Raw genomic sequence first — 20745 nt, 5'->3', positions numbered from 1 at the left:
ATGATAGTAAAAAATCCTAAGTTAGTTTTTATGTCAAAAAACAGCACCCCGCTCTATGTTGAAAGTAACAGGAACAACTAACGTTAATTAAACAAGCATACAATTCACCGGAACGGGAAAAAAAGGTATTTCTCTTGTTGCATAACATGAGATCACACGCGTTTCCAGACATAAGCGACGTGATTCATTCCAATACCAATATATTTGATGATTAAATATTTCGACCCCAGGGCGCGCGTTTCATCACTACCGCCTCTACATTATTAATTCGAGCTCATCACGACAAACAAGTTCGTCGAACAAACGACAAAAAAGAGACTGTTCATTGCCGGCGGGTTTTTTCCCACAGGCGACGTGATTTGCGATTTTTTTTTGTTTAGTAAATTATATATCAGAAAAGTGGATAATTAAGGAAAAAGTGGATAATTTACTATGAACGAAATTGTATAGGGACAGTTGGAATAGGGCGAAAGCGTTGTCTTTTTCAGGGGAGGGGGGGGGGAGGCAAAGATCACTGTCGCCTAGAGCGCAGGGCTTGTTTGAAGCTCACATACGCCCTGGACAAACCCAGAGATAAGGGGTGCACGCGGCGCAATTACTTGAAACAATCGCTTAGCAGTGGTTCTGCTCCGGGCCACGGCAAATATTTGGGCGCATATGAGCAAGCGCGCGTGAGCGAGCGAATCAACAAGAAAACAAACTTTGTTTTAGGCCCGGGCCGTGTTGGCGCAAGTGCTCGAAAGGCGGCGAGATCTGAGCGCGATTTCAAAGCGGCCAATTAATGATTGCCGTGCCGGGCGAAACCTCTAGATTTGAGGGGGGTATCGCGTGTATTAAAGCGCGCTTTTATATATTGGCGCATCGCGGGGTCGGCCGGGTCGCCGAGCGGGCAAATATTGATATTTTTAGCCGGTCCGCCTATTGCGCATTTTCTCCGGTTCTGTGTTGTTGCGACGTCTGGTCGACGTATCCTTTGACGACCTTACAAACTGCTGTTGATGGTCAGATGCTTAAAAATGAGGGTCACAACCCATGGGTCACATTGGTTTAAACACTCGTTTATCGCTACAATTTTATCGAAAAAAAGTAAAGCGTAGGAATATGAAAGCTGTATAGCTCAGGTTGTGTAATACGTTTCGGACAATATTCCACAGCTTTAGACCAAATACACATCATTGAACATTAACAATAAACTCTGTAGGGGCTGATTTGTGTGGCCAGTTTAAAAGCTTGTTCCATGGTATTTTCTTAAAAAAAGGTGGTCGGTTCAAAAGGAGCTTTTTCCGAGCCTTAAAGTTATAAAGGGAGCTTGGTGTTTCCTAGTGGCCATGTAAACTGGCTGTGTGTCAACTGGTGTGATAAGGCGCCGACGTTGGCCAGACCAGAGCACTACAGTTTAGTTTAGGCAGTTCTACACAGAACTCTGAAACACCAATTGAATACTTGCGCCTGTTTTGTTGCTCGAACATGCCGATAAACGTTTAAAAGCTACTATTTTCGGATTTACGTCTATTTAAATCCATTTTTAACGGTTTCTAACTAAAGTTGGCGCATATAAAGTTTGCAGGTTGCAACTTTCTTTCTGTTATATAGACCATAGGGACGAAAGGCTCAAAACGAGATGCCGCTGTCCGGTTTTACGGCCTCTAAACACTTTCCTTATGTTTATACGACCTGGGCGAGCTACAACTTGTCGTAATGCTGGCAGGTCATAGGTCAACCTCCGCACTCCGTCAACTTGTGTCAATCAGCCAAGTTTGACTTGACGAGGTTCTTAAGGGTAATTGCAACATTCCTCCGTTTTATTTTAACATTTGAGTTAAAAAAAATGTCCCACCATGAATATCAAAGCCCATAGAGAAGTAGGCAGCGTTTTGTAAACGTCTTTTTTAATAGTTTGTTATTCATATTTATCAATACCACATTTATTTATTATCGTTTTCAATACTAATGCTACGTCTAACCACAACCTCCAGCCTTTAAGCGTCAAAATCGTCCACTATATTTTCGATTATAACTCCGGTTGAACAACCCTTAATATCGCACTTAAACACATTTAAAAGCGAAAGCTAACCGAATATCAAACACAAGCTACGCAGAAAAATTGGGTTAAATTGTACAAGTCATCAATTCGACACTATGCGGCCCTGAATACGATACAGGCGGGAGTGACATACCAAAGTTTCGCAGGTCCAAACTGAAGCGCCGGGCAGGCCTGGAGTAGAAAAACTTCAGCAGGGCGACAACCAGAGAAGGGCACTTTGCATTAAGGGCGCGTTTTTTCGGCGATGTCAGAAAGAAAAAATAGCGAAGAGTCGAAAGCGCTATCGCCGAGCCAAGCAAAACCAACACGCGCGGATAAAGGAAAGTGGGCTGGCGTCGGCGATAAGAAGCCAGCCTTTATTTGCTTTCTTACTGCACAACGGGCTCCGACTGAGATCGGGCAACTGTGGGGCTGTGCAGATGTTTTAGCGGAGGGGTCGCGAATCCTATCGTTGACGCTGGTAAAGAAGGGAGCCTAGAAACGGTGCACCCTCCGGAATTTAGGGGATTATACCCTGTGAGCCCGACACAGCGATGTGCTGATTGTATCTGTGGTTCGGGGCGGTTCTATGACGATAGGCTTTCTATATTACAAGGGGAGGGGCACCTCTCTTTCTCTCAGTCGGACGGCAGACATATCGGAGCTCGCCAGTTTGTTTACGCTTATTGCGGGCGCTCTACTTTCAAAGCTGGGCCCACGAGTGAGTTGCTAGATACATGTTGATAAGGCGGCTTGCGCCACGGGCCGCTAAGATGACAAACAACTGGTAATCTGAGGGTTTTTTTTAACTATGAAAAAGTAAAGAAAGTAGGTAAGGGTTGCGGCTCGATTCTTCCCATTGGCCAAGAAGAGGCCGGGAATTTTCTCAATAATCTGAATGCGTGTGGTGCAGCTGAACAACGCTGAAGGCAAACCGAGGCGCCGAAATATGATATCTCGTTTTGCCGAGACCTATTTACATCGGCGGGTGTAGGGAGGCAATGCGCGCTAGATGATGCTATATGACGCAATATGCCGCGATGATGCGCCCTTGATTGATTTTGGCCGGGCAGGGGGCCTCAAGAGCGTGTGTGGCATCAAAGGCGTTGTGACGACAGAGCACGCGTAACTCGGCTACGTCACAAGCGCGCGCGGCCTACGCACACCAAACGGGCGTCAACAACAAACCACCAGCAGCAGCATCAAGCATAATCAGCGGCAGCCCGGTTTCCAAATTAGCCGGGCGCGTGATATACGAGCGAGCGGGCGTCGACGGCGGCAGCGGCTTATTTGCGCCGAGATATTTTACGATATTTGCGCTGATCAGAGGCGCGCCGGCCGACCGACGCTTGTGTGCCGACGCGATGCCGTGCGAATCGCTCGGATGCCGTTGCGTTTGATGTTTTGACCGCGTCTGTCGCGAAAACCCCCCAGACCCCACCCCCGACCTTTGACCCCTGTTTTTTCACTGGTCAAGAACGTCGAAATGCTCCCTGGACTATCACGACTAGCTCGATAACGGGCATTTTTGTTTAATACTGTCGAATTTAACCCTATGTATTTTCAATAGGTTATAGTTGAGAAAGAACTGACTGCAATTTACAGCCCTTAAAATAACAAGAGCTGCTTTAAACTACCGGCATCTTTTATTGAGGAAATCTAGCACTATAACCCTCAGGGGTCAGGATATTAACACCGCAAACAACGTCTAATGTTTGAAATTGAAATTAGGTAAACCAATTGAGAATTATAGAAGCAAGTAATTAATCGCAAACTCCTAAATTTCATTTCCGAACTCAAGAAAGTAAAGTACTACGGAACGACAACCGCCATCGGCTTTAAGACTTAACACCACCAGCTAATCCCGTAACGACAATAAACAAATCGTTCAACTTCAAAGTGACGTACCTGACTCGAACCCGACGGAAGGTCGAGGTCTTCCGGTTTTGACGTCATCGACCCGTCACGCTCGTCGATGACGAGGTCGATTGGCATCTTGCCCTTGAGGCAGTTGATGTAGCGCGAGGTGAAGTTCTGACAGAGCTCGTGGACCTGCAAAGACCAAAATGACGTCACGTATGATAAAAAAACACTAAAATGACGTCACGCATGAAAATAACGTCACGTATGAATCTACGTCATTCGTACCGGACCTTTCTCGAGCACCATTAAGCGACCCATAGGCTACGCTATTATTTTGCGAAAAAAGGGTTACCATGAACATTTTAGGTTTTATGTTCACCTTAATTTAGCACCATAGTATTCTTACTGAAATTCTAGCCTAGTACTGTTTTTTACAAAAAAAAATTACTACAGTTTTTTCATCTAAAAATGGATGAGTGTGGCTTGTCATGTGCTCCTATCATGCACTCTGGGTGGTTAAACATAACTGCACATTATCTTCGCGTGCATGTATAGTCAAAAAACTAACAAAAACGAAACTTAAAAACGTATAAATTGCCTACCTTTTCCAGTTCGAGTAGGTGGAACCGCAAAACCTGGATGGAAAGGATCATCTGAAAAAATAAAAATCGAAATGATAACGAGGATCAATAAATAATTATTTCGCTATCAACTACGGATTACTATGTGGATGTGGTGGTATGTATGGATATGGATCCATTTTTTATGCTTACAAAAATAAGCTACATCCTAAATGATGAGATGAGCTGAATGTAAATATAATGAACAGTCCAAAAAAGCATCATGGTTTGATAAACACCCTTACCCCGACATGCATCTTAGCTGAACTTTACAATCACAGCAAACCACTTATGTAAGCCTAAAGTATGCAACATAGCGTGAATATCGAAGAAAATAATCTAATCAGGCGCGGCGAATATTAACAGATTTCTATCGACGGGTGTATGTAAATTACGGCACATACAACAACACTGCCTCACGCCTCTGCCGCCAACACTACACACTACACATGTTCCTTTTGCCGCGGCTTACATCGTGTACACGTGCAAATGGCTGTAGGGCTCGAAATGCTCAACAATTAATTCCCACAGGGTGCGCACGCATAATTTTAACATAGCTATACGGGGCCCCCTATTTCACTAAAATCTTAAATTAATTAGCGATTTTCTTCTTCCAAGTTTAAATTACCAGCACAAAATGTTGCGACCTTCGGCAAATACGTGTTGCGTTTATCGTTTTGCTAACCCTCGCACGGGTAATAATAATTTTTAACTCATCTTTATTTTGCTTTTAGTGGAAAGCCAGTAAAACTGAACTTATTTCTTCGAAAACCTTGAAAAAGGAAGTTGACATTTAAACATATAATATAGTTGTTGTTCAGCCAGGGGAAAAACGCCAGTGAAACCAAGTTTAATTCTTGACTTATATACACATGTAGAAATTCCTTTAGATTGCATTTTTATCAGTGAAAAACGCCACACAAAGCGAGTTTAATTCTTGGTATATATACACATTTAAACACTTTTTGCCAGTGAAAAACGCCAGTAAAACCTTTGCAAAGTTGAAAAGTTAGTGTCACGCTTGCCAGCAGCCACAAGAAAGCTGATCAGGGGCTATATGCTCTCGATCGAACAGCAAAGCTTTGTCGGGCCCGGTCATTTCGAGTCCTGGTCCCTATACGTGTAATACACGCGCCACCAGCACCCAACCCCCACCCGGGCGTATATGTGGAAAAACGCTCAATTTTGTTCCCAATATCGGATTGCATCGCCGCGATTTTTCCCGGTATTGGCGGCACGCGCCCGCTCAGGAAGGGCCCGGGAAATTGCGAACGAGTAATCGACGCAATTACACGGGTCGCGCCTCGTTCGCGTGTTGTTCTCGTGTTCGATGCCGACCTGCTCGCCAAGGTATACAGCAAGCATACGTGCGCGTGGCCTTGCGATATTGGGGATCGACTTTTTCTTAATTCGAGATATTGGTGAAGAACCTGACTCATTTCATAATTTGTGGATTTTAAAAATTGGCGCCAAAATATTTTTTCGGCCGTCATCCCACACCAAAATAGGAGGATATATACACCAAGAAACAGCTATTTTTATTTGTAAATTTACTAGACATTTTATAAACATTTAGGCAAACTAGGTAGCGAATTGTTTTCTGCCTTACCAGGTTGTCGATTTCGTTGTTGGGGTCAAAGGTTAGGGGTCTGTTTTCGGCTTGAATCTGAAAATAAAGCAAAACACTTATTAGGTTAAAAACTCCAGAACAATGTTTACAACTTAACAACAACAAAAACAGGGACAATTCTTTTAGTTTTTGCTATGTTTGAAATTACGATGGATCACAAGGAATTAAAAACGACCAAGATGTACAGATTTTCTACCAGCTGTTGAGGCCGTCTTGTTAAGCTTGGTTGGGAAATGTATTACGAGAAGATCCAACACACGAGAGTTACGGCAAAATGGCGGACTTAGCTCAGCGCATTAGTGTCGCAAATCACGAAAAAATCTGAATTAAAGCGAAGCGAAAACAACCCCATTATAAAGTTGGCGTACTGGTAACTAGCTCGATCGTAAGATTTATATTGCTCCCATTCAAGATACAAGGCCAAGCTGTAGCCTGATGCGAGCACTTGGTGTGCATGGTTATCTGCCGAATACTAATTGTCGTTCTGTCCAATAAACGTCTTGCTCGAGAAAGTAAAGTCATTCCTATCCTTAGCAGCTACTTTGGGGATCGTGTCCCGATCTAGTCAGCGACAGGCTGGCTGAAGACCGAGCCTTCGTTTTTTGCTTATTTTAGCGATCGTGGGAAACCATGTTTGGAAAGCGAGAACGTCCGCGGTCACGCCTCGGCAATTTCATTTTACAGGCTACCGCGTCGCGCCTGATGACGTATGGTGTCACTGTGAGGTCACAAGCGTCGCCGTGGGCAACCGGGCGTCGCGCGGACAGGCCCTTAAGTCGGCGCCGCCATAAACAAGGGGGGAATGGGCGTTCGGACGCTGCTGACCAGTCGGTGACCACAGCGGGTCTGACCTCTGAGCGAACCCGCCTCGAGTGCTGGTTCTGACGACGGAGAGTGGCCGCGAGGGCCTGTCAAGGACTTGTGGCTGTTGACAGGCCGTGGGCGTCACTCTGTCCAGTTCACACAACTCGGTTCGCGAGAAGTGCCTTGTAAATGCGGCCAGATCCCGTTTTTACGCGCATTTTTGCTGTTCTCGCATTGGCCCGTTTGCGTGGCCGCTCCCAAATCTAAAACACAACTCTGCCATAACCTTGGCGCATAATGGTTGAAGGTTGCGGTATGACGTAATAAGAATATCAAAGCCCATACAGAAGTGGGTATCATAGTTTTGAATTTAGTTGAAAATGAATAAAATTTGAAACGTTCACAATGATACCTACTTCTGTATGGGCTGTGAAATTCTTATAACAATCGTTTGGTTTAAACTTTGTGCACAATTTGTGTACGTTGATAATGAACAAAGAGTTATTTCAAACGTTCAAAATAATGTATGGGCCTTGATATTCTTGCTAACTCTCTTACAGTTCAGACCAGGGGCTGTGAAACTGGGGGTGAATACCCTCAAAAGGAGTAGTTTAACAATTAAGGGGGTAACTACATGCCATCTTTAGCCACTGAATAGCACAAAGTGATATATAGCCTGTCAGTCGTTTTATTATGAGAAGATGGAAGCGCCTACCCAAAGTTTCTCGATTTCGCATAGGGCCAAATTCAACCCCCTCATAACGTGTTTTCCTGTCAAAAGACAACCTCAATATCATCACTGCGCCTTTACCCCTCCACTTCCCACGGGCTGGTGACTGGCGTGACATTTGTCTCGGGAGTATGCCAGAGTTGTGATATTTCGACTGGCTTTCGCCAGACCGCGCGCGCGCCTGGGAGAGCAACGCAAGTCGCCCTCTTCGCAATAATTTATCCTTTATGTTGGCCTGTTTACGCCGAATTTTGCAGAAGCGCGGGTCAGGTAGCGGCTGGGAGCTGGTCGTAAAGCCTCGAAGCTCGGCTTGAAAACTTGGAAATGGCAACTTTTATAAGGTCACCGGCAACTAGGACGTCTGGCCGCAAACGTCAAGGCCCCTGTTAGCCAAGGAATAGACCTAGGATTCCAACGCAAGGCTACGTAATGGCGCGACTTTCTCCTGACGTTGACGCACGCAGACGTTACGTACGCAACCAGACGTCGTGCATGGCCGACATAACGGTGGGGGGCGCATTCCGAACGGGTTGTGGATTCCAGAAGGGCCATGGCCGCCGTTTTACGACCCTTAGAGTTGCTTAACGCGCCTTTTGGACAAAGCCATGACCCCCCCTACCCACCTTGGTGGTTTCGGACGTTCCTGGAACGGCGTCGCGTCACTACGGAGCGTTTCTTACCTCGCTCGCCCACGCACCGCCGCAAGTCGTATCGTACGCGTTTCTCCAGTGACGATTCATGGAGAAATTGCAGGGCCGTTTTGAAAACAAAGCGCGCGGATTTCAGAAACGATCTTTCTCGATTTTCCGGACAAGTATCAAGCAGTACACAGGTTGTTTTATTTTTTATTTTTTTTATAACTTCGCCCCGCGCGCTATGCGAAGCCACGGTCGTAAAAAGTCAGACTCCTTGCTCGTTACGGGGAAGCAAGGCGATTTGCATATACATATGGAATTCTTTACGACATATGGAATTCTTTACCGCTTATGGATTCTTTACGGCACGTCTGCGTAACCTTTTGTTCATTACAGACCAATTTCTGTCTTTGCTGAACGCCTGCACAGGCCATGGTGACCGAAAGGACCTATATGCCAGGGTTGTACTATTTTGTTGTTTTCAATTTAGTCTAAAGCGTGGTGTGCTAAGACGGAATTTGGATAATTAATGAAACAGATGCGCCCTGCTAACTTCCAAAAAATTACAACGATGTTTAAAAACTACAATTTGAAATTATTTGCTGACCACTTTTCAGGATGCGGCCCGCCGATCGCAGTTTGGGCACCCTTGGTACAGTCTTGAATTTGGTTACCGTCTTGAGTTGAGTTTTGTTACAGTCTTAACAGGTCAGCGTTTCTTTTTTATTTTAATTTATTCTGTCGTCACATTGCAACGGGGTCAGAAAAGGAGGGAAAAGCGAATCGAAAACGAAAGTCGGTTAGGTCGCCGTTCAGCTGCAATAATAAAGAATTGCAGGGTCGCGACTATTCGGCGCTGAATGCCAATGCCGCAAACAAAAGGCTGCAGAAAATGCGCCGTAGAAATTCGCAATAAAATTCGCAATAAAATTCGCGGACTGCACGTTTTCCAGATATTTGAGCGAAACCTTTTTTTTTTCGATCTAACGTGTACTACAGGTTATTGACTTCTGTAAGTATTCGAGTTAAGACACTTAAACAGCAATTGTTAGGAGCATAATGGTTGGAGGTTGTAGTAAGACGTAATAAGAATATCAAAGCCCATACAGCAATAGCTATCTTTTTCAACTATGTTAAAAATGCAAAAGCGGTATTAGATGTTCAAAATAATACCTACTTCTGTGTGGGCTTTACATTGTTATACAAATTGATTGTAACAGCACATTAACTAGGGTTGAAAAAACCTTGTTAATTATTGGCACTTTTATCGTACACAAAAAGATTGCATCAAGAAGCTTACCAATAGAGCAAAAATGAAATCCTAAAGAATTTGAAATATCTCTCGACACCCTTTAACGTTAAAATGGCACCCTAGACTAGAATGCTGCGGCACCCTGGTTGAGAACCACTGGTTTAAACACAAGTTAATTCTTTACACGAAATTTTCAAGGAAAGTTACCTGCTTGGCGAAACACGCGATGTCGTCGTTGAACGAGTCCGACGAGCATACGTCACTTCCGGTAACGCCGGGGTCACGTGGTGTGCACGTGGCAAGCTCGCACTTTTCGAACACGAGCGCCAGTAAAGGAAAAAGCGGGTGCCTGCGTGAAAACATAAATTAAAGCTTAGATATTAGTTTAAATGTTTTCGAGTTGTTGAATTAGTCACTTATGACCAAAAATCTAAAAAAGCATATGTCTTAATTTATTTTCGATTATGTCTGACTTTTGGTAAAAATTCGAACTCTCACATATTTCACGTTTATAGTTTTACCATTGCGGAACAATATTTTATCGATTTAGCTTATAAACTTGTTATCTCACCATAACGCCACCAAAATCAATATTTTTCGGTTTGATTTCAAAGATAAAAAAAAAAAAACTCGTCCTACTTATAAAAAAAATATAAGTTGCTGAAGTAAGGAGGACGCTCGGTTTGGAAACCTTTGCTGTGCTATGTACCAGAGCCATGGGCACGGCGGCCCAAATGTAGGCTTCTGAAATGCGGGTGCATAAACAAATCCCGACCAAGTATAATTTACAGAAACAGTGAAAAGACACGCTCAGTCGCTCAAACGTGCTCACGCACCGACGGGCAATAAACAACTGCAGCAGCGGCAAGCCAGAAACAAACAAGTGCCACGAACGCCGCGACGACGGGCGCAGCTCGTACACGCTCACGGGTCAATTGTGACGTGGACAATGGCCGCCCGAGCCCCCCTCCCCCCGCTATTCTGCGACGCCCACGACCGAAACGGTGACCGGGTCACGGGCCTTGTGGCCGGGCCTGGATCGCCATGTTGTTGTTTTAGACGCGAAACGAAAATGGCGAACGCGCTTAGTTTCTCACGGCTGCCCTTGGTTCGTTCGCTTGTCTTGCTTCACGTTGTTTTCCGCCTTTGTTGGCAGATCGATTCCGCATTTCGCCAGCCAAGCGATTCGGGCGACGCACCGACTATTCAGTTCCATCAGAAAATAAGCCCAAACGCTCTTGTGTTTAATTGTTTCTCTGTGAGAAGAAAATCTGGCGGCCCGATGAAAACCAATTGCGAAACAGGCCTCGGTTAACAGATTTTATTTTGAGCTGTGGAAATAGCCTTAAAACAACCAAGTTAGACAACTATTAAGTTAAGCTTTGTAAATAAACCGCAATATTTCATTAAATCACTGCTTAGGGAACTTGTAACCATCACACAGCTTTTCGTGTTGATATAAAATCCAACATGAAAAATTTCGCTGCCCAGTTATGAACAATTGCTAAATAGGCATCGATTAAAATTTCTCGATTTAGGTTGTGAAAAGAAAATTCAACAAATTCAACTATTAAGCTTTAAAAATAAACCGTAGCATTTTTTCAATTTTGCATTAGGAATTCTACACTATCACGTAGGTTTTTCTGTTGACAAAAAATGTAGCCCAAGTGTTTAAAAATCTCGAATCGGCAAGCTGTCGTCATTTCGTGTATTTAATCGTTGACTAACCATGCGGAACTTCGGCGGACATATACTTGACGTCCAGCCTACATTTTCGAATCAAAGGAACACGGCCGCCGAGTCGGCTGCATTTGAAGTTCGCAGCCGACCAATAAACATGTGACAACTGTGGGGTGGCAAGGGACAGGCGGGGCGATATTAAAATCGCGGAATCAATGACCCTCTCCCGTCAGCCGAGTTTGGGCGCACTTTGTAGCACCGAAACGACCTTTTCCGCCTAAAATCGATTCCCCAAAGCTCGCCGAATTCCCAGCAGCCTTGAGGCTCGGACGCTGGGAACTGCCGGGCGCCTTTCAAGTCCGAATTACTTCGCCTTGGACGAAAGACAATGCGCCGCGCCCGTGACGCGCAATACACAATCGGCCCTGTCGCGTCACAAAGGAAGCGAAGGGCGATCGGGCGCCGAAATCGCGCCGAGGCCATTGTTTCACCGAATAAGGCGCTGGCGCGGGTGGGAAGATTTTTTTCTGGTAGCTTCTGGTTAACGATGAGCCGGGAACTGACAGCAATCGACTTGACAGGTTCGATACGGATTACTTTTCTTGTGTTGCATGAGAAAGGTCGATGGGTATTGGGCGGATTTATTTATTCGATGGTGTCCGGGCTGCAAGGTAATTTCACCCGCGGCAGGGTAACTCTAAAAAAGGCCTGATCATTTCCAACGATGGTTCGATTTATTGACAGCCATATCAATTAATTCAATTGAAACTCATTAACTTACATAAATAGAGATGGCTAGTTACATGTCTTGTAACAGGTTTTATAAATCGGATTATTTTTTTTTATTTTTTAAGTCTAAATAAATTCACTCGTTAACCGTAAGTGTAAGAACTACAAAAAGTTTTTTTTTTCTTTTTACAACTCTAAAAAAATTCACTCAGTAACTACACAGTCAGAACTGCTATACCGCCCTCACAAACGTAAAAAATTGAAACGAGGATAAGCATAAAATCCTCAAATACATTGTTTCGCGTATCCGAAAAGTGTTCGACCGTTTTTAAGAGCGCGGCGCGTTTTTCAACGCTCGTTTGATGAAATCACTTTAGCGCCGGCCACTTCCATGTTCAAGCTTAATTGGATCAATCGTGCCAGGAAGGAAAAACGGAAAGGTCGGCTCCTGCAAACAAACTTTACGACTCGCCGGGAACACTGAAAGATTCATCGCCGCTTTGGCGAAATAGAAACGCGATACACCGAGCGAATTCTCCGCCGCTTTCCAACCGAGCATTAAGATATAGCAGGACTGATTAAACTGGGGTCAATGGACCCCTTTTGGGGGTAGGTGAACTAGTGTTATGAAGTCCATGAAGGCCGAATTGAAATATGAGTGTATATTTGTAAAATAATCAAGTTTTCAAGAATAAGATGTTAAAAAATAAAACGTTTTTTGCACTGGATGTATTTATGCGCTCTTTCATTTTTCACATTTTTTGGAACGGAAACAGGAGATTTCTGACCTCTATTTGTAATGTGACGTCAATTTATGACGACATCTCTAGAAATTTCTTTCCTACCCTGGTCCAAAAAAAAAAAACACAAAAAAAAAATTTAAGAACCACTGACACATGGAAACCTACGTGGCCCTGTTTAAAACTTGTCCAATCTCAGAGTTTTTTTATCAATACTGTGCCAACACAGCGCTGACGTCTTTGGCGATTTAAAACACCAGTAAATAGTTTTTAATACGAATGCAACATTTCGAGTTCCGAGTATAGCGTATTGGTCTTAAGCCAGCAAAAATGCTTTACAACAGCGTTCGATAAATCTATGCTGCTGTCCAAATGTCGACGACATTCAGCGCGGGAGGTTTCCGTCGTTCTTTATAGGTTTAACCTTTTCTGTGCAAGAGTCGAGATTTCGATTTAATTAAAAGCGAGCGCGGGGACGACGACACAATTCACATCGCGCCAACGCCAAGGCCGTATTTTTCCAAGGACGTGCGATATTGAATCACGTGCCTTTACCCCAATGCGCCGCTCAAGGGGCAAAGAGTAGAATCGAAATCGGAGGAAGTCGAGTTATTGTCGCCGAAGCGGGCAAAAACACCGACCGGGCGCGCGCGTACGTTTTTCCTTATTAAAGCAGCGCCAAAGCAAAAACGCGAGTGAAAAAGCCACATCACTCAGCGGCGGCAAAGCGCAGAACAGGCAAAGTATCGACGGAGACGCGCCGAAAAACCCGGGTTCGTTTTGTTCGAGGCCTCGGCTCACAACGCTTGGCCCCAGCTGGCAGGCCAAATGACTGTCGGGGTCGCCGGTGCGCCTGGCCCCTGCGGTTGGCGCGGATCAACACGGCACAGTAGCTACGGCAGGTGCGCGTGTTAGCACAGTGGAAGAGGCGGCTGACGAATGTAAACTCACACACGCCTTGCTTTTGCCGCTTTCAGCGGGTGGCAACTTGACGACTGAAGGCCAAGCTCGATTCGAAATGTTAGTGCTGGGAAACGAACGGGAGAGAATTTTGTTTTTACAAAAACCAACCATCGTACAATTTGACCACGAAAAGATTTGTCAGGCCAGGCTGTCAAAATCAAACGACTTATATTTGCATGTTAAAGTACAATCCAATTCGCACCGAAAAACAAAGCAAGGCAAAAGCGTGTGATTCAATCTAGTCAAGCATATTTTAAAGCCTTCATTTCCATAATTTATCAACACCGTTCCTCTGGGATAAGAACGGGGAACGCTGCTGTCTGATAAATATTTTTGCGCCAAAAGTTTGCGTGAAATATCAACAAGACAGGCCATAACACTAAAAGATGTCTTGTAAAATATCGAAAAAAAACGGGGCAACGTATGAGACAGGAATAATGCCCTTTACCACTTTTTTCAACTCTGGTCTCTGTTTGCCTAAGCCAGGGGTTCTTAAACTGGGGTCCATGTACCCCTTGGGGGTCCGTGAACTAGTTTTAGGGGGTCCATGAAGGTATATTTGAAATAATAGTGTATATTTCGGAAGTAATCAGATTATTAAAGAAAAAAATTTAATCAAAAACTAAACGGTTTTGCACTGAATGTATTTAGACTCCATTTCACTTTCACATTTTTGGACCAAAATCAGCAAATTTATGAAGTCTATTTGTATTGTGAAGTCAATTTATGACATAATTTTGTACATTTTTCGCCTACAGTGGTCCACGTGAGATGAAAGAAAATTGTTAGGGGTCCGCGGTAAAAAAAAGTTCAAGAACCCCTGGCCTAAGCTTATTGGAAACAAAGGTTGAACAGCTGTACACGGGAAAGATACATTTACAGCTAGGGGTAAGAATTTCAGGCGAGGGGGGCAATGCTAGATTAAAAAAAAATTGAACCTTTAATAAAAGAGAAACAAACATTAAAAAAATGTTTCACAATTAAGAAATTAAATTTAGAATGAGAAAGGCTTTTCAAGTGTTTCTAGCGCGGCCTTAGAGGTGCCAAGTAAATATCACAATCTACTATTTTGCCTAAGCTAATTAACAAGTTGAACAGGTGCACGGGAAATTGACATTTACAAGCCAGGGGATCTATAAATCACCGAAATGCCAACCGCGCTAATGAGCAAATATTAGAAAAAATATTGGAGAGTTTAATAACATTTTCACTCGACAAACGACAAACTCCACAGGTGCGGAGAAAAAACAACGGCGCCTTTGTACATTCGAAATTTTGCCGAACACCTGTTTAATTCGTGGCATTCAAAACTGTGTTTCACAACACAGTTTTATTAAGTTAATTTTTCATGAAAAACGCAATGGGTACGAATTCTAAAAACAGGTTACACTTCCAGTAAAAATCAAACTCGAGTAGATTACGGCACACTCGTTTTCTCCTACTCTGTCGCTTTTTATTTTTAGCGGGTTCACGCGAAATCGCCAGGTTTGCCGAATCGCTCTCATGATGGCATTGTTGTAATTGCACGGTGAGAGACAGCTTAACATTTTTCGCTGACTGTAATTGGCACTCTGAAACTCAAGCGCGAGATTGCTGAACTTCGGTAGAAAACCGCTTCAGGTTCAAGAGCAGTTCAGTAAACAAATTACGATAGAACAACTCGCCACAAATCATCCGAATCGACAAACAACAAAAATCCAATTGTAATTATTCCATATTGGGAAAGCCAAGCATATGTTGTTGGCCAAAAAACTACCTATCCAATTAGACATGCATGCATATTCCCCAAAATGAATTGAAAATATTAAAAAGTCTCACAACTCACGTTATCCAAAATACCAAAACAAAAACAGCTAAGAAAAAATATAATAAATTTACCTAAAAAAAAATTATTGTGATAATAGATATTTAATCAGTAATAAATTCAATATCACCATGATTTCAAGCAAATTGTGTTATTGATTTGCACTCAAAGTTGTACTTACAAATAATTGTTCACCAGCTATGTTAAGATGTTGTATTAAACAGGACCTTTTGTTTGAAAAAGGTAGTTTTTTTTCAACTATTTCCTTAAAGAATCACTTTAGCTTCACTAAGACAATCGTCATACAATTTGACCACTGAAAGGCTTGCCAGACCAGGCGGCAAAAATCAATCAATTTATAATTGCATTTAAAAAGTACAATCCAGTTTTGCATTTTTCTAACAGAAGCTAGATCATCGAAAAAACGAAGCGAGGTAAAAGTGTGTGATTCAATCTAGTTAAGCATCCTCTGCAGCCTTCAATTTCCATAATTTATCAACACCACAATATAGGAAAGGCCTGTGCTGGAAGGGGTGACGCCCTTTGCCAGAGGGATTAACTTTTAGAAAATCTGGGCAGGCGCAAACAAACAAACACGCAATACAACCAGAACAAGCTAACAAGGAAACTGGAGCGACCTAAGCCCCCTGACACAAGTTTGCAACGCTGGGGACGAAAACTAGCAATTTAGGTTTTTAGTTTTAGTCGAAACAAATGAGATTTGACGAAAAGTGTTCAATAGGCCAACTTGTAAGTAACCATATTTTTGGTGTTAAATGGTACCAGTTTCCTGTATGGACACAGCTCAAAGAAATATATATATAAAAAAGATAAATATAACTTGAAACTGCTGTTTATCATGGTTTCAGAACATTTTTTGATTTAATAATTGTTTCAATGCTGTGGTAGGATTGTAGACCAGCACACAAGGAAGTATTAAATATGGGAGAATAAATATAGTAATACTTGACCCATCCAAACCCAAACCCAAACTCTCACCCTAATCCAAAAAACGTTAGCAATATAAACCACTGGACATCCCTAGTTTTCGCGAGGGTGACGAAAAGTCGACCTGTAACTGTGGAAAGATACATGGGCATTCGACGTGAGCACCTGTGGCCAGGTAAATCGTTAAGAATGCGGCGCACACGCCCCTGACCCGCTTTCGCAGCGCCCGGTCGCGGCCTTGTGTTTGTTTCGCTTATCACCGGGCACGTTTTAACGTGCAGCGACAAGGGCGCGGATGTTTAGCGAACTGCTTAGAACGCGACGCGTCGATTGCGAGCCAAGCACCGACATCCGACGGTCAAGCTACTCTGCTGCTGCTGCTGCTGCTGGCCAAACGACTGGGAAATCGCCCTTGCAAAAGCGGAAGAGACACGGCCAAGTGTTACCGGTTGCCTTTCCTTTAGCGCTGTAGCGCGTTTCTGCCTGGCCACGGATTTGCTGTTGTTTGCCATAGATTGGAAGTGACCGAGTTAGTTTCGATTTATTGCCCCGGCCCGTTCCGCCAAGGGGAAACAAACGGACCACAACTTTGTGGAAGCAAAACTGGAACGCGGCACCGAAGCGCAACAACTGGTGCCGGAATATAACATTTCCCTACCTACGCTCCAAAAAAATTGCGCGCTTTTTTTGGGCGTCTGAATAATTGATTAGCAAAGGGGCACTTGATTTTAACGAAGAATTTCAGCCGACAAGACAATGCGAGTTTCTATCCACAAAGTTAACCTTCGAAAAACAGAGGAAAATTAACTTTTAATTGACAAAAAACATGTTTCACCAATGAAAGAATTTATATTGAAAATTGTGAGGGCTTGCAAGCATTTCTAACGCGGCCTTAAAGGCACTGCGTAAATATCACAATCTCAGTAGTAACAAGCATAACTGATAATACAATGTACTTTGGCGGGGCTGGATGTGTCTGGGTCTTAACGAAATATTATTTTAGCTATGTTTGGACAAGAGAAGGTATTATACTCGGTGCAAGCAACTCACACCGTTTGAACTTATTTTTATTTAACTTGCTAACTGCAAAACGTAAAAAAACGCCATCAAGTTTAAATTTTCACTCGCTGTTGACAACATAACAACAAACAAGGAAAAATATGTAACTTAAGTATATATTTAAGTGGGCAAAACTCTTTAAGCTTTACACATTGGGCTGTTTGGGGGTAGGGCTGCCACATTTTTGTACACGCTAGGACTTGAATTGATTTTAACAACAACAGCAGCAACAATGGCAAAACAACACAACGCGTGCGACTTTTCAGTTACAAGTTGCCCTAATCCGGCGCGTCGTGGGGCAGTTGACGCTTATTTTGTCGCGCTGGGATTAGGCGGCCGCGGATCGCGCATCGCGAGGATTCAGTGCGGATTTAAAGACAACTAGTAGGATTTTGAACGCTGTTACAGGCTGACAGGCCAGTCTTGTACTCTAGGGATACTGCTGTAGCCGCTGGGTTTATTTTTTCTTGGGCAGCCTGGGCGCACAGGACGATTGTGTGTCGACACTTAACTTCAGCGGCGCGCCCGCTTAAGTGTTGTCACAAAATCGCTCAATCGAACCTTTAAACAAACGGCGAAAAACACGATCTGACAAATTAACCCGCATTTTTGGGGAAAATCGATAGCCGCCGCGCCGCGGATTTAAACGACGTTCGTCAAGTTTTCTTTGACACCTTGCACCAGTCTGAAAACTCAGTTTGGTTTGGTTAAAAAAAAGTTGCCAGAGTCGGGAAGGTTTTACCCTTAACGCAGCAGCATACGATTATGAGGCTGTTGATAAAAAAGTGCAAGAGGACAATAATCGATAAGTCAGATGCAGCCAAAGTGCGTTTTTAGCTTCGTGCCGCCGCGAAATCAATAAAGCCTAATCAGAATAGCAAAACCGCCAGCTACCAACAACAAAATATGTCAAGACCGACGACAAACAATATATTCCAAGTTTACATTAACTACCAAATGCGCCAGGCCTTAAAAACGCGGTCTAATCGCGTATATTAATATACTGGGACAAATCAACAACAGGTTGTTGACTGGTTTGTTTTGATTTTCGACTGCTGAATTTTCTAAAGGCCAAAACCTAGAATCCGGCTCACAGCGAGAATCCCTTTTTCGCGTAGCGCATTTTGTTTCAAGGAATTTTTGCAAAGGTGGAAAGCCAGGCAAGGGCCGACTCCCGGCCAACGACCGCCGCCCCTCTTTGCAGCTGGGTAAGATGAGGTGGGAGAACTCGACTGTGTAACTGAAAACGTTTCACTTCTCGCCTTTCCCGTTTCAGCGCTAACGGAAAACGTCACAGGAAGTTTCGTACTCCTAACGCCAAACGAAAATCGTGCAAGGCCTGGTACCGAATTGGAAAAGCGCAATCGCGTGGCCTACATTTCCGCGCCTACTGCTGTGTAGTGTTGTAGGGCTGTGCTGGGAACCCGTTGCTGACTGCTGGCGGCGCTAGAGTTTGAAAGCAGGCCGCTACAGCTAAGTTTCACGCCTTAAAACGTTTGCTATACGGTTGAATGTGAAAGACATTGGCGAAAACTAAAATGAAATTCACCGCGCTTAAGCGAAACTTGTTCAGTTCGAACAAAACAGTCGGCAGGCAAACGTTCGGCACGCGCGTTCTTAATAGCTTTAAACAGAAAGCCACAAAATCGCTTAATGGGGAGTTAAAAGTCTTTTACGGCCGTTAACTGCACGACGGTGGATTAAAAATCGCAAAATCGTCGTTCTGAAAGTGATCAAATCAAGTTTAAGCGCCCGCCGTTTAGGCGACCAGGTGTTGTGCCGCCATTTTGAAATTGGAAATTTCGCGAGACCAAGCGGCGTCAAATAGACAATCCTCGTTTAACTTGACAATCAAATCCGGAGCGGAAACGCCATTTTGTTTGCGTTTATTCGACTTAACAAAGGTTATTGCAGCTTTAATACGTCTTGACGTAACGTTTCTCACTTAAACAACCCAACGTTTAACATCATAAATTGCGTTACAGTCAATTCACATGCAAAAACATAAGAAAAAACGGGCAAGAGTGACCATTTGTCAAGTGCGCGCGTTAATTGACTTGCATTGCGTCTACTTCTGTCACCTTGGACGAAATTCGCTTGCGTAATTGAAGCGTTTATGTGATCACAATAGGACCGCGTGGCACTCAGCATGTTTACATAAATTATTCAAAGCTGTCTTGCTGTGTGCGATTGCACGGACTGCGCGACTTAGCCGAGACACGCAGCATAAGTCTCCTGAGCCTAGCCCAGGCATACATTAATATATATATGTATTTGCCTAGCACTGTTGATTTCGAGGAGATAACCGTCGTTTAGGACTGGTTAAAAATTGGGCTGGACGAGTGAACTTTTTTCTTTAAAACAGTACTCACGAATAAATGGCATCCTTGTCGCCTTTGATAGACATCCTTTCCGAATCGTTCAATCTCTCGTCGATTGCGTTCGAATTTCCCGGTCCCTGACTTGACAGCATCATGGAATGGGGCGTCATAGGACCACTGCTATTGTAAGGGGTGCTGTGCGACAGCGGCGGAATCTGCGGCAAAGAACGGCTCAAATCCCCGCCGTAGAGACCGCCCGATCCCGATGTGGTCGAATTCATGTCGGCCAGGTTGTTCATTCCGCCGAAATGTCCCATCGTGTCGTCATACTGCTGCGGTTAAAACACACAGAGGTGTTACGGGCACCGAACGCTGCAAGTTGGCACGCGAAATAAATCCCGTCTGAAAATGGCCACCGCTTTTACGAGCCAATATCAAATACAAAATGGTACCGGACGTGACTGGGCAAACCGACGACTTGGTCATAAATCAAAATTACCTGGCCGGCGTAAATCATTAATTGAGAAGCTGGCGAGCAAAACAAGGACGCATACACACACAGCGGCTGATACTTACACATGTGGCGGCCGCCATGCTGAGATTTGCGCGAAATCAAAATCCGAACCTTTCACGTTATTGCACCAAAATTCACGCAAAAACGGCGTAAATATTTTCCAGTTTTTTTTTAACTTTATTCAACTCAAAAAATTGCCTAGAAACTAGCAACAAGCGACTGAAAAAAAAAACAGCAGGTCCGGCGTTAAACTGCGAGAACAGCACACACACACTCACTGCCGACTCGGTCTGACAACAGCGAGGATATCTGTCACTGCTTGCTGAGAGCCTGTGTGGCGTTTCAGGCCTGCGAGCTGGAAACTGGAGGGAGTAGGGCGCTCGCGAATGCGTCATGCGCCGAGCGTTATCTCAATCTCGGTGGTGCGTTG

The 20745-nt window shown here is 44.0% G+C and overlaps 1 protein-coding gene across 2 annotated transcripts in view; it reads right to left on the bottom strand.

The window, feature by feature from the left end:
• LOC146166720 (homeobox protein Meis1-like) overlaps positions 1-20497 on the bottom strand; it is a 46738-nt gene extending 26241 nt beyond the window's left edge. For both annotated transcript variants that reach the window (XM_083386286.1, XM_083386294.1), the window contains exons 1-6: positions 20378-20497; positions 19853-20133; positions 9765-9906; positions 6116-6172; positions 4489-4539; positions 3932-4075 (exon numbers count right to left, since the gene is read on the bottom strand). In XM_083386286.1, the coding sequence (XP_083242412.1) occupies positions 3932-4075; positions 4489-4539; positions 6116-6172; positions 9765-9906; positions 19853-20133; positions 20378-20395 (693 nt within the window). In that variant the 5' untranslated portion in view covers positions 20396-20497. The remainder of the gene's footprint in view (positions 1-3931; positions 4076-4488; positions 4540-6115; positions 6173-9764; positions 9907-19852; positions 20134-20377) is intronic.
• Between the last annotated feature and the right edge of the window lie 248 nt (positions 20498-20745).

Source organism: Ascidiella aspersa, chromosome 1 (genome assembly GCF_963924565.1).
Source record: "Ascidiella aspersa chromosome 1, kaAscAspe10.2, whole genome shotgun sequence".
Lineage (NCBI taxonomy): Eukaryota > Metazoa > Chordata > Ascidiacea > Phlebobranchia > Ascidiidae > Ascidiella > Ascidiella aspersa.
Note: the sequence above shows the minus strand (reverse complement) of the source record. Positions and strands in the feature narration are given on the sequence as shown.